The sequence below is a fragment of the Xiphophorus couchianus genome, chromosome 7 (assembly GCF_001444195.1).
Source record: "Xiphophorus couchianus chromosome 7, X_couchianus-1.0, whole genome shotgun sequence".
In the NCBI taxonomy this organism is placed as follows: Eukaryota; Metazoa; Chordata; class Actinopteri; order Cyprinodontiformes; family Poeciliidae; genus Xiphophorus; species Xiphophorus couchianus.
In genome coordinates, this window is record NC_040234.1 from 34,020,556 (window position 1) to 34,038,073 (window position 17,518).

The following is a 17,518-nucleotide window of genomic DNA, read 5'->3' on the forward strand; positions in this document are numbered from 1 at the left end:
TTTATTTATTTCAATACCTCTATCACTTAACAAAACACATTAGATTAGTTTCATATAAGCTGATGTTTCAAGCCTTTATTTCTGGTAATTATGAAGATTTTTTCTTTGGAGATAAATAAACATGACATTTAAAATTAAAATACTACATCAGACAAATAAAACAAATACATTTTAGTTGAGAAATATTGGATAAATGAAAAGTATTTTTAATAATTTGACAAATAAGCCTCATTGGAAACATATTATTATGGATTGAATATGACTGTAAAACTTAGGAATGTTTTTATAAAATATTAACTCTATTGAATTGAATTGAATTTAAATTGACTCATATTGATTTGGCGATAATACAAATAAGAGTTGCATTAATGCTCCATGACCAGAGTCAACCATCATCACTGATGATTAAAAGAAGAAATCCAGCACCCAATCCATTTGAGACTGACTTATTTTTTTCTGAAGTAATCTGTCTATGTTTGCAAAACCTTTTTATTTACATTTATGAAACTCTAAAAGCTGGAGAGATATTTATTTATTTTTCAAATGTCTCAAGTCTAACATTTCTTTTGTAATGGTACTGAATTTATCCTTATTCATACATTTTCTGATCTTCAGATTATTCTATTTTCATTTATTTTCTATTAATCTATAAATGCAAATTTTCAGTGGTTTAATCCATTATGCACGTTACGACAACTTGAAGTACTGCAAAAAATTTTGTTTTTTTGATTATTTCAATAAACATATTTTAATCTGTATGAAACTTTACGACCTTCAATTTGAATTAAAAAACGAGAGAAATGCCAGTAAAATCCTCTTTTGCACCACAGAATATAACAATTAAGACAACCAATGCAACACTCCACTAGGAACACTCTCTCCTGCATAAACAGTTTAAATAGTCGGAATAATATATCTTGCTTGCTTTCTGCATGAGACGTGCAATACAATGGCTGCTGACACACTGTGACTTCAACTGATACTCCACATTAATAGCATTTGGTCTGATGCTAAATTCCAGCTAAGGACAAAACAGGAATCAAGTGAATCCGCAATAAATGTCACTTTCTAAGAACTGGACTTGCTTTTGACTTTAAATGTGAGAAGATTTACATTAGTATCTAATGTATGATTATTTATAAAATGAAATAAAAAACCTTGCAACTTTAATTTGCTTTTGTAATGAATTGTATTGAAATGTTTACATACATTCAGAAATGTTCATTGACGGGCTTCAATGAACTAATAAAAATATGCCTTCGTCACACTCAGACATGACATGGCCTCTCTCTTCTGCAGTCATACTAATGGAATACCTGATGTACCAATTGAACAAGACTCTTTCCACACTGGCCACAGCTGTATGGCCTCTCTCCAGTGTGGATGGACTGTCAGGCAACTTTTTCTGGTGAAACTCTTCTCACACTGGCCACAGCTGTATGGTCTCTCTCCAGTGTGGGTCCACTGATGGACTGTCAGGTCACTTTTTCTGATGAAACTCTTCTCACACTGGCCACAGCTTTATGGTCTCTCTCCAGTGTGGATGCGTTCATGGACTGTCAGGCAACGTTTTCTGGTGAAACTCTTTTCACACTGGCCACAGCTGTATGGCCTCTCTCCAGTGTGGGTCCATTGATGGACTGTCAGGTCTCTTTTTGTGATGAAACTCTTCTCACACCGGCCACAGCTGTATGGCCTTTCTCCAGTGTGGATGCGTTGATGGACTGTCAGGTGACTTTTTCTGATGAAACTCTTCTCACACTGGCCACAGCTGTATGGCCTCTCTCCAGTGTGGGTCCATTGATGGACTGTCAGGTCGCTTTTCGTAATGAAACTCTTTTCACACTGGCCACAGCTGTATGGTCTTTCTCCAGTGTGGATGCATTGATGTACTGTCAGGTGACTTTTTCTAGTGAAACTCTTCTCACACTGGCCACAGCTGTATGGCCTTTCTCCAGTGTGGGTCCGTTGATGGACTGTCAGGTCGCGTTTTGTGATGAAACTCTTCTCACACTGGCCACAGCTGTATGGCCTTTCTCCAGTGTGGGTCCGTTGATGGACCGTCAGGTGACCTTTTCTGGTGAAACTCTTCTCACACTGGCCACAGCTGTATGGCCTCTCTCCAGTGTGGGTGCGTTGATGGACTTTGCTCACACCGTCATCATGAATTTCGTTCCAGTTGACGGTGCTATAGCTCTATGGGACCAAATCATGAGAGACAGTGAAGGAAATCTAATAAAATATTACATCATTAATATACAAGACAGAAGTAAAGATTTGCCATATCATCTTGTGTGTGTGTGGGGGGAACCAGAGGCGGAGCTAGAGGGGGGGCCGGGGGGGCCAGTGCCCCCCCAGCCATCTGATTGGCCCCCCCAGCGGCCCCCCCAAATGATCGACATGTCACGACACCCAGTCATTCCTTCACAGTAGGTAGCACTATGTACCACAATGGGTTGTGACACTTGTGACTGTTGTGACTGCTCAAAAGCAGCAGGGGGCGATATGCACCATTTACGTTTATTGTGATACACCATTTGGACACAACAGAGTTGACCCAACAGAAGAAGAGAAGGAGAACCGCGAAGAGACGATAGAGAAATATTGTACAGCTAAGAGGAATACAGTCGATTTGACTCCAAGACGGATAATCTGACTTCAAAGGTAAGTTTTACAATGGTTTACTACTACCAATAAAAAAACCCCGTTAAAAACATTTTGTGCTCAGCCAGGAAATAGTTTCTGGTAGTTGAGTTACTACTATAAGTTGCGAGCATCAAGCTAACAATGCTACAGCTATAGACATACGTAGACGCCGACTTAGTGAGCGAGTCGGCCAGTTCCTATGATACGTCACGTCTGCCAGTCAGACTCGTAATGCACGCAGAAGCAAAAAGTATTGTAAAGACGCTGACGCTGACGTGTTTCAGTGTGTTTACCACTCACGTCTGCCTGAACAATGTCGGGAGGATAAATACGGGAAGTAAAAAAAAAAGTATCCAACGTGGTGCATGTGTTATCAGACAGAATGGATCACGACATTCCTGATTATATGACCTGCCAAAATCCTCTGGTCTGTAATGCTCTTTCTTTCTAACAGCGATTTCTTATTAGCTCTCGCATTAAATAAAACTATACAGAATGAAAAATGTTAGCTATACTAAGAAAATAAAAATCAGAGTAGTTACTTCTGGCCAATATAATTACATGGGAAATATTTATTGGCTCAGAAGCTGTCGTTTGGCCACAAAGTCAAGAAATTCTGTTCATAAAATTGTGTTCTTTCTTTCTTACCTGTGAAAGGTAATGCTAATGGAGCCAGCTTGTACTATAAAATGAGTGAAAAAACTCCACACAAGTTCCCCACTGACATTTGCTATTTTTACTAATTCTTTTCTAAACATTTTCTATGAAACGGCAACACTTTGTTAGAGGTTCCGTTTCCCCTAGGAAAGGGCATGAACTTGTGACAATTTAATCTGTTACTCTTTTTGCTTTATTATGTTTTCCATGAAATGTTTAATTTATTTAAATTCTTATGTGTTTAGCTTTGTCATTTTCTTTTATGTTTTCTTTTATCTTATCGCTGATGTTTAGCACTTTATTTCAGCTCTGGCTGCTGTTAAAGTGCTTTATAAATAAAGTCGATAATGATCATGAACAAAAACAGGTTAGTCGGTCCAGTAGCTGAGAAGTTTGAATGCTGAACATACAGCCACAGTCTGTTTCCCCTGTCCTACACACTGGAAGTGGGGATCTATTAACACTAAGTAATAGGAAGTGATACTTGGCATAACATGACTGGCTTGTTTTTTTTCCTAGGGTCAGTTGAGAATGAAAAGACAGGGAGGCAGGATAGACAGCTTCTTTATAAAAAGAAGCAAATCAGGCACAGATCAAACAGGGTTCAGCTCTGACATCAGCAGTCCTGGTAGCTCATGTCCTGAGAACAGTCACGAGAAAGAAAGTCTGGCAAACACCAATCCACCATCACCAGGTCAGAGTATCTACAGAAACAGTCAAATTCCTGCCCCGTTTTAGGTTATTTTTACTTGCTGGCTTCTGCTAATGTGTTTCTTTAATTGTTGGTTCAATTATGTTAATGTACTGTTTTTACAACGTAGTTCCATCAAAGGAGGAGTCTGAAAACACAGAAAGCTCTGCGCCTGACCAGGATGATGATGAGCCAGAAGGGGCAATTGCAGGAGATACCACTGATCTCTTCTCAGCAGTGTCCAGCACTCCTTTTGCTTTTCCAAAAGGACCCAGTGGTAATTTTACTTACACTAAGACCTGCTTAGTAGCTGCACAATTTACATGACATAATGATCATGTAAATTATGTGTACATAACCATTGTGTTTGTATTCCAGATATTTCAAAGTCAAAAGAACAGGGCCCTGTTCAGCCAAGTTTGACAAACTTCCCCAGAACTCAGCATGGAACAAGAAAGAGAACTTTTCACAGCTCCTGGTACAAAGACTATTCTTGGTTAGAATATTCTGTTATTAAAGACTCCTCCTACTGCTTTGCCTGTAGGCATTTTTCTTTGCCTAATGCACCAGATAGTGTCTTTGCTTCGCATTCCGGCTTCAGTAATTGGAAAAAGGCATTGTCCAAGGAGTCTGGATTTAAGCTTCACTCAAAGTTAGAGCACCATGTAAATGCAATGTATGCATGGAGTCAATATAAAAGGGCTAATGAGGGAAATACAACCATGCTAAATTCTATAAACACAAACCGGAAAAAAGTGGTGGAAGAAAACCGTTATTATATTAAAACAATAGCCGATGTTCTTCTTTTGACTGCAACACAAAATATTGCTCAAAGGGGTCATCGAGAGTCTGGGGACTCTAGAAATAAGGGAAACTTTTTGGCTATATTGGATGAAATAGCAAAGCATGATCAGTTAGTTAATTGAAAAAAAGCTTAGAGGATGTGCCAATGCAAAATACACAAGTCATCAAATCCAAAATGAAATTCTTCAGGGCTTAGCAGAGATGGTACAGACTGAAATCATAAAAGAAGTGAAGGAATGTGAAGTGTTCAGTGTTATTGCAGATGAAACAAAAGACTTGCAAAAAAAGGAACAAATGTCTTTGGTTGTACGATATTATTACAATGGTGTCATCCACGAAAGCTTCCTATGTTTCCAGGCAGCTGAAAGCCTTAATGCAGCAGGTCTTAGTGCAATGATCATTAGCTGTCTTGAGAAACATGGTCTGGACTACAGGAATAACCTAGTGGGACAGGGTTATGACGGTGCATCCGTCATGAGTGGGAAGCATTCTGGTGTATCTGCCAGAATTCAGAGCAATGCCAGATTTGCATTTTATGTTCATTGTAACGCACATTGCTTGAATTTAGTCCTTGTTGATGCTACCAAAGCAGTCCCTGAGGTCGTTGACTTTTTTGCACTTCTACAGCAGCTTCATAACTTTGTGTCTGGCTCTTATGTTCATCTGAGGTGGCTTGACGTACAGAAAGAGTTGTATCCAGCAGAACAACCCAGGGAGCTCCAGGCACTTTCAGATACGAGGTGGGCCTGCAGGTATACGGCATGCCGTACCATGAGAGACAGACTTCCAGCAGTTCTGAGATTGTTGCAGGATATTGCACTTGAAAGAAATGGCGAAAGAACAGTGGAGGCAAGGGGCCTGCTTCTTCAAATAGATATCCAATTTTTAGGTCTTTTGGTTACCTTTTGTAAAGTGCTTGGTGATGCCAAATGTCTTTCCGACATGCTTCAGTCCAGCACTCTTGACTTAGCAAGAGCTGTAGATCTAGTAGGTGCTCTTATAGACACTTTCCAGGACTACAGAAATGAAAAGTACTTTGATGAACTATGGAAAGAGGTTGAGGAACTTGCTGAGAAGAGCAAAATCAGTGTAAAAATTGACAGAAGAAATCCAAGATTAAGTTCAAAATTTCTTGACTCACTTGTAATGAGCACTATAGGACAGAGAAAATGTGATGACGAGGGCTTCCCCAGACCACTCTTTAATCAGGTGCTTGACTGTCTCATAGCGGAGTTAAAGAGGCGTTTTTCAAAGAAAAATTGTGAGATCATGCAAGGAGTGCAGTCCCTAAACCCCAAAAGTGCAACTTTCTTGAATGAGGAGCCTCTGATTGCTTTTGGACATATCTTTGAGTCAGATTTAGATGACCTGAAACATGAAGTGCACCAAATAAGGCGTTTGCTTGATCAGAGAATAAAGAGTGATTTAGGCACACCTTCTACTTTGCTTGATTTTATTCTGTTTCTTGAACCTTATAAAGAGGTTTTACATGAATTATTCAGACTTTGCAAGATTGCAGTAGTTAGTCCAGTTAGTACTGCTTCTTGTGAGAGAAGCTTTTCTGCTTTAAAATTAATTAAAAGTTACCTAAGGACAACAATGGCTGATGCCAGGCTAAGTCACATTGGAACACTTAGCATAGAGTCAAGGAGGGCACGGGGCCTCAACATGGATGACTTTGTAACATATTTTGCTTCATCTCACAACAACCGAAGGATTTTACTTTTATGAGTGCATGAAGAAGTCTTGTGTTTCTCGTCATGATTTGGGTCTTCACCGACTGGTACTTGTACCAATGATAGTTTAGGAGTCAGTACATTTGGTCATAGCTGCATTAAGTTCGAAAATAAAATGCACATGTAGCATCTATTAAATAACAGTTTCCATAACATACAACCTTCTTTTTTGAGATATTGTAATTGTGAACTGTGTGACACTGCATTCTCATTGTAAGTCTTGTCTTGTTACAATGGTGTCATTTAGAGGTTAATGTCCACTTATGCTTTGTGTGGCATGCATTGATAATAAACTGCAAATTACATGAGCAAATCTCATTTCATGAGTCTTTATTTATATATAGTATGTGAATGAAAGTACTTTTACTGTATTGTCATTGTCATAGTCAGTGGACCCCTTACAGATAGCCCTGGCCCCCCATTCGCCCCCCCAGAAATAAAAGTCTAGCTCCGCCACTGGGGGGAACAAAGCTCTTTCAATACATGCGTTCTGATTTTACATTGAAAGCTAAAAGAACACATCCAGTTTTGTTTTGGTTGAGGGTAATTTAGTCCAGATTTAGTAACTTTAAACATATTTGACGAAAACGAATGTACAAATTTGCAATGATAGATAGACTTCTTCTATCTATCTATCTATCTATCTATCTATCTATCTATCTATCTATCTTCAAAAAAGTGAAACATGGCAGTTTTTCACATTATGTTAATATTTCAAGTTTACACATAAAAATTGTGTTTGTTGTGTTTAATTAATTAATTCTAGTAAAGATAACATGATTTTGTCACATGTTAACCTAAAGAAATAATTTTGTTTTGTGTGAACACAAAATTTAGTTAAGCAAATTAGCACACCAATACCTCTCTTGGCCATAAGGGGGCAATAATGCAACAATAAAACTGCACGAACAGAAAAACCAGTTTAAATCAGATTAGTCTGAATGTTCATCCGAAGACAACAGTCGTGAACCCGCCACTTTCGAAGTCCGCCACTTTCGAAGTCCCTTTTGCCGTGAATTTACGTTGGCAATTCCAATTTTCTTAAAGTTGTATCAGGTAAGGATTATTTTTTCTATCATTTTGCTGTTATTGATGCTTATGGATAATGTACTTAAAATTTGCAATGGAACAGGGGAGAGGGTTGCAGAGACAGGAACAGTTTTAACGGCTCAAATTAAACATGCTGCCTGTCCAACCCGGTAGACTAGAAGAAGTAGTCTACCTTGGGTACATAGGTGTGCAGAGCTGAGAATAGATGGAAAAGTTTGTGACGGTCAAAATTAAATCAGAGGAGGTTGGCTAGGTTTATGTGTTTAACGGGGCGAGGGGAAATGGGGGGACAGTTCACCACACTCATGCTGCTGGTCTGTTTTAAGCCAAAAAATGCTTCCAACCCACATCACACCCCCCTCCTTTTTTATTTTTAATCTCGGCGCGGATCGCCTGCAGTACCTTTTATTTAAAATTACCTATCTGGACGCTACTTTTGCGAGAGGGTTTTGTACCGGAATTTATTTTATTTATATTATTCCTCTATTAAGGCAAATTTTCGTAGAATGCTTCACTAATGCGTCAAGTGTAAAAGTCACAGCGCTTGATCGGCTCAAGGCAAACGTTTGGTGGACGTTGGTTTAATACTTGAAACAATAATAAAAGCTGTAGCATCTTAATTTTTAAGTCATGGTAGCTAATTTTATTAATCAGCTGCAATAACCAGGTAATTGAATACAGAATCCTGGTGCCAGTGGTGAGTACAAATGAATATTTAAATAGGGGTTGGGGGTGAAAATATGTTCACTAGGGTGGCATAAAATAAAGAACCACTGCTTATAAATATATATATATATATATATATAGATATATATATCTATATATATATATATAGATATATATATCAGGGTATATCAAGAGATGTACCTTGAGACTGTACACGAGCCGCAAGGAAGGAGGCAGAGGACTAGTGAGTGTGAGAACCACAGTCCAGGACGAAACAACTAAGATCCATAAATACATCAGGGACAAAGCCTCAACAGACAATGTGCTCAGTGAATGTCTCAGACAACAGGGAACGGAGGTTGAGGTGGCAGAGATACCATCATGGGAGGACAAGCCCCTACATGGGATGTACCACCAGCAAATAACCCAAGTGGCTGATATCAGTAAATCCTACCAATGGCTGGAAAAAGCTGGACTCAAGGACAGCACAGAGGCCCTCATCCTGGCCGCCCAGGAACAGGCCCTAAACACCAGAGCAATAGAGGCCCAGATCTACCACACCAGACAAGACCCAAGGTGTAGGTTGTGCAAGGAGGCCCCTGAGACAGTCCAGCACATAACAGCAGGGTGCGAGATACTGGCAGGGAAAGCGTACATGGAACGACATAACCAAGTTGCAGGCATAGTGTACAGAAACATCTGTGCAGAATATGGACTGGAAACCCCGAGATCAAAGTGGGAAACACCCCCAAAGGTGACGGAGAACGCCAGAGCTAAGATCCTGTGGGACTTCCAGATCCAGACAGACAAAATGGTAATGGCGAACCAACCAGACATTGTCGTAGTGGATAAACAACAGAGGAAAGCCGTTGTGGTAGATGTAGCAATACCAAGCGACTGCAACATCAGGAAAAAGGAGCACGAGAAACTAGAGAAATACCAGGGCCTCAGGGAGGAACTGGAGAGGGCCTGGAAGGTGAAGACCACAGTGGTGCCTGTGGTCATCGGGGCCCTCGGGGCAGTCACCCCCAAACTGGACCAATGGCTACAACAGATCCCAGGAACAACATCAGACATCTCAGTCCAGAAATGTGCAGTCCTTGGCACAGCCAAGATACTGCGCAGAACCCTCAAGCTCCCAGGCCTCTGGTAGAGGACCCGAGCTCAGAGGATAAGAACCACCCGCGGTGGGTGAGAAGGGAATTTTTATTTTTATATAGATATATATAGATATATATATTAGGGGTTGAACCAATTAGTCGACTAGTCGACTCTAGGACGTCTCGCGAGTTTTTACATTTCATGTCGACTAGTCGCAGTCATGTGATTGCCGGTGGTGACAGCCTGTGCTGATCTTACAGCACAGTATACGTCACAAGACACAAGAAAAATAAGTTAATACATTAGTTTAAATGATATGTAGATGGATGCATATTTGTGGTTTTACAGTGTTTTTAAAAGGAGATGGAGTTGCAGCTGCAGTCCACTACAAAACACGAGCCGTCTAAAACTCGCCCCCTTCCCGCTAAGGATGTCACTTAGCCGGCTCGCGAGTGTCTTTGTCATGACGATCTAACTAATACATTATGATGTTATGTTGCTGATTAAATAAAGATCTGTGGTAATGACAGGTGCTGATTAAATAAAAGCCTGTAGTTGGTAATGACAATGTATACTTGTCTGACATATATATAGCCGTGCGTTCGTGCTAAGAATGACATTCGTGCTTAGAAGTGTCATCAGATCAGCTGTCAGAAGTGTATGACACTCTGACAGCAGATCTGACAGAACACTGGCTACAAAATGGCGTCTTCAAAACAGATCGAGGACAAGCCCGCATCTTGTCAAACAGGTAGAAATTACTGGGTCCTTGTATGACAATGTGCTCTTAGCGAACTCTTAGCGAAGAGAATATTGACAGCGAGTGAACTTTATTTACCCCCCTCCACCCCCGTGCCACCTCTTTTTATTGTTTTTACATGCCATCTAAAAGATGTGCGTTTCCTTTTGAATGTTGGTTTCCCAGCAACTTATTATTTATCATAAACTATCCCGATGTTTTGTTGTTTCACTTGTTGCTGTTCTGTGTAAATGCCGTATTTTTCCATGAAAACGGGTAATAAAGCCTGTACATTACTCCAAAGCTTTGCGTCTTGCGTTGCTATGACGTCACAACGACTAGTCAACTCGACATCGACTCGACTTTTATCATGTTGACGTTGACTAGAAAATATCTTAAATCGTTCAATCTGCTGAGTCAGCAGAGCTTCCTGCCGCGCATCGGGCGGAGGAGAAGCAGGTGGTTTCGTTGAATTCAGCTGTAACCAAACGGGATCCGTTCATAACAAGTTTGGCTTGTGATGTTCCAAAAGCACCATGTAGCCAGTGTGATAATTTGACTTCTATAGTAACTATCCAGAGATCATCAGCATCAGCCGGTGTTTAGAAAAAAAAAGTCAGACCCGACTTTGTGCAACAAACCTTTCCCCGCTGCTCACGAAGAATCTCCATAATAGACTTAGGAAAAGCAGGAGAAGGGGAGAGTGTGTGTGTGTGTGTGTGTGTGGTGGGGGTCAATATTTGCCGTGAAAATAGCTAATAAAGCCTCCAAGTAGTTGTGAAGGGTTTTTGCGCTTACGTCACTATGACGTCACCGCGACTAGTCGACATCGACTCGACTATTATCATGATGTAGTCGACCTTAAAAAATATGTAGTCGTTCAACCCCTAATATATATATATATATATATATATATATATATATATATATATATACACTGTATTTTTCGCACTATAAGGCGCACCACATTATAAGGCGCACCTTCAATGAATGGCCTATTTTAAAACTTTTTTCATATATAAGGCATTATAAGGCGCATAGAATAGACGCTACAGTAGAGGCTGGGGTTATGTTATGCATCCATTAGATGGAACTGCGCTAAAGGGAATGTCAACAAAACAGTCAGATAGGTCAGTCAAACTTTATTAATAGATTACAAACCAGCGTTCTGAAAACTCCGTTAATTCCCAAAATGAATAAACAGCTGTTTTATTATTTTCCTGAGGTAAAGTAAGTGACGTGGTATTTTCGTGACACAGTTTATCTTTTAACAACAGCAAGGTATAACATATAGTGGAGGGGAACTTTTCCTCGATTCAATAAACACGTAAAAAACAGTCTGATACTGTTACGGTAAATCAAACGTTAGTGCGATCACAATATAGATCCACTTCCGCAGCATTGATTCGTTCATGTTAAATTCTCTCGCTGCTGCTCTATTCCCCTGTTCTACTGTGTGACTGATCGCCTTGAGCTTAAACTCTGCGTCGTAAGCATGTCTCTTAATAGGAGCCATTTTGGGGTCTTTACTCAAAACCCAGCGTGCACCGCGCGCTTCTTCTTCTACGGGGGAAAATGAAGTCGGCGGCTCCTTACCGTAGTTGTGAGACCTGTTGTGGCTCAATATTGGTCCATATATAAGGTGCACCGGATTATAAGGCGCACTCACGGCTTTTGAGAAAATCGAAGGTTTTTAGGTGCGCCTTATAGTGCGGAAAATACGGTGTGTGTGTGTGTGTGTATATATATATATATATATATATATACACACACAGTATATGTGAGCTTTCTGTTTTTGTGACTTTTGTGACTGAGTTTTTTTGTGCTTAAAAACTACTTTTAAGATTCTGCTAAATGTACTTCTATGCTTATCCTCTTTGCTAAGTGTTTGGAGTTATTATCATAGGATTGTTGCTACTCAGCTGTTTCTCCTCTCTCCACACAGGAATACTGAAGCTCTGACAGAGTGACCATCGGGTTCTTGGTCATCTTTCTGACTTCTATCCCTGATCGCTCAGTTCAGACAGACAGCAGCTCAAGACTCGTGAGGCAGCTCCAACAACACTCCCCAAAGTCAGAAGAAAACTGAAAGCCCGGTTGGCCCATCCACCCAAAACCCAGAAGACAGCCAACAACCAGCAAAGACATCTGCAGCACAACCTATTGCAAACTTACATCCAAGATAACTTGATATTTCTTGATGAACAGCTACTCATAATTAGTTTTGTACAATTTCAAGTGGACTAAGATATTTGCTCTAGAAACTAGGCAAATACTTGGTAAGGTTTTGTGTCTTGCAGAATATTTGCACTAGTAAATGTAATTACAAAAAACTCCTTGATTCTACAATAAAACAAGAGATGTAGTAATCCTGAAATAACATCTAGAGAATAGTTTGCTGTGATTATTTGAATATTATATTAAAGGTGATTTGAGTTTGAGTGTAGCACTACTGTTTACCATTTTGATTACCGGAAAAATGTAGCTGGAAAATCTTTAAATATGAGGGCATGATTAAAAGCACAATGACGACAGTTTCAGTTCACCATACTGGCAGAATGTAGATACATGATTGCATGGTTTTGTTTTGCATTTTTCAGTTGAGTGAAATGTATTTTTCTTTTCTGTTGTTGGTCTTTAAGGTCATTTTGATCATTTATCCTCAGTGGTTTAATCTTTCTGGCGTTTTGAGAACATAGCAGTTCTTTCTGTTTTGTGTGTAATGTTATTTCACAACTATTGAGAGCAATGCCCACAGTATTAAGCAGTAAGTTTAAAAATGTTGTAAATCAGTTCCAAGTCATGTAGTGTCGAAACAACCAACAAGATGATCAAAAACATTATTATTGTGGGATTGTCAGAATGATTTAATGAAAGAATTTTTTTTTAAATGCACTTTTAAGTTCCTAATACACAGATGATCATTTAGATTAAAGCCAGTCGTTGCCAAGTTGTGTGTGAATATTCAGAGTGTTATTACACCATGTTCTACATTAGTATTTACTGAAGTTTATACTGTGAATTGTCCTTTGAGATCCTATTTCTTTGACCTTGCTTAGGCCTGATGTTGTCAAATACGACATATTTGAAGTTGAAAGTTTGTTATTGTTTGTCAGTTTATGTTCTTGTCACTGTTAACCTGGTTAAAATAATGTAATGTGTAAGATCTCTGGTGTTAAATAAAGAACATAACAAAATTAAGTTAAGCCTACTTAATTCATTTGTGTGGAACCTGTCGACAAAATTGAATTTAGTTAACTTAACCAGAAAACAATTAGTTAACTTAAAAAACATATTGGTTGATGGAAAGCTATTTTTTATTTGTTAAAGTAACATAATTTGTTTATGTTTAGTGAACAAATAAAATATAAGTTCACTGAAAGACTGTTTGCTTTGTCAGACTAACACAAAAAAGTTAAGTTAGTTCAACTAACGTCCATTTTGTCAATCTGAAGTGATTTGAAGTAGTTGGGTTAATTCACTCATTATATCTTAGTTAAACATAAAGTCATAATGTTAGATTGCTATATCTGTTTTGCTTTCAACTAACATAATACAATTATGTGGAACCTGTCGACATAAAAAAATCATGTTAAGTCAATGATTCATTTCTTTGAGTGTGGTGCCTGTAGAAGTGGAAATTTTCTCTAAGCCAACTTAAACTACCAGTTTGCATCATCAGTGTGAACTCAAGTCAAAAAGACTCACCTCTGGTAAAGACGTCACTGAGCTCCTCATGTGGCTCTTGTCATCCGCCTCAATGTCCTCCATTTGTGATTTAGCTCTGGTTGAAGCACAACACTGCAACAAAATCAGAGAGAATTACAATATGTTGCCATTAGATTTCTAAACATGTTTTCTTTTGAAAAAGTCAACATATTTGGGTTCAGAACCAGTTTGACCGAAAAGGAAAGGAAAAAAACTAAATTCCAAAACATAAAGGCTAAAGTGAAATTGAACACACGTCCTACGTCCTTCAATGTGATTAATCATCTTTAATCAACTTCGGTTTTAACTTTAATTGTACAGCTACATGATTATTAATATTTTTGAAGCATGATAGCATAAAACACAAAGCTACTCCCAGATATTTTCTACTCTAAATTACAGAAAATAAACTCACCGTTCAACAGTGACAGATGTCCAATATGTCCTCGCAGGTTTCTTGTTTGTTTTGATTTGATCAGTCTGACTGGTGCTTTTGGTTACCTTGACAACTAATGACAAATAAAGTTTGTCAAATCAAAAGATTCAAATTTGATAAGTATTTTGGATACAAAAATGGAATCAGAATCGGCTTTATTCAAGTTTCTGCACACAAACAAGGAACTTGACCTTAGTTCAGGGGTCTCAAACTCCAGGCCTCGAGAGCCGCAGTCCTGCAGTTTTTAGATGTGCCACAGGTAGAAAACGCTGGAATGAAATGACTTAATTACCTCCTCCTTGTGTAGATCAGTTCTCCGAGCCTTAATGACCTAATTATTCTGTTCAGGTGTGGTGCAGCAGAGGCACATCGAAAAGTTGCAGGACTGCGGCCCTCGAGGACTGGAGTTTGAGACCCCTGCCTTAGTTCCACTTTGCTCGACATTTTAAATATAAATGTATAAAAAGCATAAATAATAAAGAATTCTTTTGTAAATATGTGTAACTTTTATATTTCTTTACAGAGCATATTCAAATTCACTTCAAAAATAATTTATTAATCCAAAAGGGAAATTAAATGTTGTTGTAACTCTTTAATTTAAATTATTCAGCGTTACTGTACATGTGAGGATTTGAGTTTTCTGTGTTTATTTGAGGTTTCTGTGTCTATTGAGTCTCCGTGTTGTCCTGTCTACCCCTTGATTGTTCCCAGCTGTGTCTCGTTTCCCTGATTACCCTCTGTGTATTTAATCCCACCTGTGTTCCTTGTTCCTTCTCGGGTCCTTGTCTTGTCAAGCCGTCTTGTCTACTGTCTTGCTGTGTAAAGTCTGCTGTCAGATGTCTATTGTTTACCAGTTGCTACCAGTGTTTGAGCCTTCCGCTCATTTCTGTGCTGCCTGGAATTTGGACTGTTGTTTCTGACATCGTCATTAAAATCATCACTTCTTCATTTCAACCTGGATCCACTGCGTCTTCCTCACCAACTCTAATACCGCAAAACATGACAGAAGATGGTGATGGCTGTTGGCAGGAAAGATCTCTTGTAGCAGTCTGTATTACAGTGAATTTGAAGAAGCCTCTGACTGAAGACACTGTCTCATGAAGAGGATGCTGAGGGTTGTGAAAGCAACACCCCAGGTATGTTTTTGATGACGGAACAGCACTATAACACAATGTAAAGCTCCTAAAAGTCCATTTTGGGCACTCATGGGTCTTTTTGTTTAAACATAGAGCAGCAAATATGGAAACAAACAAAAGCTTAATAGGCACCAGCTTCTGTTCTAACAGAGTCACAATGGAAGTCTGGTGAGATTTTAGGATTTCTATGGATAAGCCAATATCAACAACCACAGCTCAGAAGAAAACTCTAATATTAGGTTTTTTTTCCCTATTGAATATTTTTCTGTTATCCTGAGATTTCCGGAGAGTTTTAAAACTCTTGGGGTTGGTGTTTTGGGATTGCTCCGTAGATTTCTTCCATTGCTACGATTCTCTGGATTATTAGAACTGAAGGTTGAATTTGTTTTGATTTAAAAGCTGTTGAGCTATAAACAGCTCATTTTCCAAAGAAACTCTCTGTTCAGGTAAAGATGCCATCGCCCAAAATATTCAGCTGGAGCGTATTATACAGACTGGTGTCCATTTAAAAAAAACACACTCCACTTCACACTCTATTAACCTCATTGATTGGAGATATTTTACCAGCAGCTGAAAAATCATTAATAAGCCTAGATGTTTTTATTGCTCCATGATGACCATCCATCTGCTGCGGTGAGGCAAGGAGATGGATGGCAAGGCAAGAAAAAGTTGCGGTTAATAGATTTTACTTCCTTTCTGGAGTTTGACTTATGGTTTGGAATTAAATTCAATAATTAGATCTGTACTTCCTCACAGAGAATGCATTTGTTTCTAAGACGACTAAATAAAATCCAGAGATGAAGACAAGCGCAGCACCTGGAAAGAGACCATGATTTATGAATTTCTTCAAGAAAGGATGAGACTATCAAAATTTATGGCTAAATCTGCATTAGTGTGCCAAGTAGTGACTCAAAGTATGTAAGTGTTTGAAAAATGACTCATGGCATTGAAAAGTTAACATGATTTTGCATTAACCAAAACCTCATGAGAACTATAGTTTTTTGGACCTTGAGGAAACAAATTTCCTTTTACCAAGGACAAACCCGAGGCCCGAGGTATTGGATAATTAGGCTAATACAATCCCGCTTCTCACAATTACAACCATGCCGCGTTTTGCTCCATGTGGTTTCAAAATCATCTCATCTGCCGTCAGACGTGGGACGAGTGCAGACAAGGCCGCTGGCTTGCGTCAGAAGCCAGTCGCTGTCAGCTGCCGTGGCAGACATTCCTGAATCGCCGGGGCCTCCCCAAGGACACGGGGCCCTCTGCTGAAACGCCGCCTATCGCTGCTCTGTGATCGCTCACGCAATTTTTCTCTAAAAGCATGAACAAACATCGGCCCTCTTCTTGTTTGTCGGTTCCCTGGAGCTCCGAGCATCTGCCAAAAGTTTAGTGAGTGGGAGCGAGGGAGAAAGACAGAGGGAAGGCTGCAGAAGCTCTTTGTCGCTCTGCTTTTTAAAACTGCAGCGATCCTCCAACGGTCTATCGAAGGAGGCAGAAGAAAAACGGTCAAGTGTGATTTCATGATCAAAAGCAGCTTTTGCAGTCCGCGAGTAATAGTTTGTTGATTTTCTACTGGTGTGTTTATACTGTGACTGAGAGGATGGGTATTCAGCCACTGAATCAAGGCCTATTGTGTTGGAGAGCTTCTCCAATCCAATCCACAAACAATCAGCACAGCACACTCTGCGCCCGTGTGATGGAATGGTAGTGAGGCTTGTCGTTGTTCTGGTTTCTTAATGCCTTCCTGCATCTTGTTTTCTACTTTTCTCATTTTCTTTTGTTCTTTCTATTTGAAGCTTTTGTGCAAGTAAGAGCAATTTGTACAACTCAGAGGCCAAAGAGAAAGAATTGATCTGTGTCTGTGAATGTAATACAAAAAGAGGCGAGCATCCTGGGAGTCCTCAGGAAGCGCTGGAGGTTCGATTATTGAATCATCCTCGGAAGAAAATGCACAAAATTACAGACAAATAAAAGCTGAAGATAGATCAAAGTATTCACCTTACTGTCAACATGCACATTGTATGCCTCTGTGCACACAGGAAAAGTAGGATTCAGTTGACACTTGTGTAGTCTAAGAAATTTGTGGCATTGACTTTTCACTTTGCACTTTTATTGTTGACTCATGAAATCCTGTTTAATGCCATC

The 17,518-nt window shown here is 39.4% G+C and overlaps 1 protein-coding gene and 1 long non-coding RNA gene across 2 annotated transcripts in view; one reads left to right on the top strand and one right to left on the bottom strand.

Moving 5' to 3' along the window:
* Window positions 1-1,170: 1,170 nt before the first annotated feature.
* LOC114148810 (zinc finger protein 25-like) overlaps window positions 1,171-17,518 on the bottom strand; it is a 31,976-nt gene continuing 15,628 nt past the window's right edge. The window contains exons 3-5 of the mRNA XM_028024287.1: window positions 14,214-14,307; window positions 13,799-13,891; window positions 1,171-2,196 (exon numbers count right to left, since the gene is read on the bottom strand). Coding sequence (XP_027880088.1) covers window positions 1,522-2,196; window positions 13,799-13,861 — 738 coding nt within the window. The 5' untranslated portion in view covers window positions 13,862-13,891; window positions 14,214-14,307 and the 3' untranslated portion in view covers window positions 1,171-1,521. The remainder of the gene's footprint in view (window positions 2,197-13,798; window positions 13,892-14,213; window positions 14,308-17,518) is intronic.
* LOC114148811 (uncharacterized) lies at window positions 2,326-4,705 on the top strand. The gene is made up of 3 exons (XR_003596352.1): window positions 2,326-2,664; window positions 4,125-4,271; window positions 4,373-4,705. It is a non-coding gene; the product is annotated as an uncharacterized LOC114148811 (long non-coding RNA).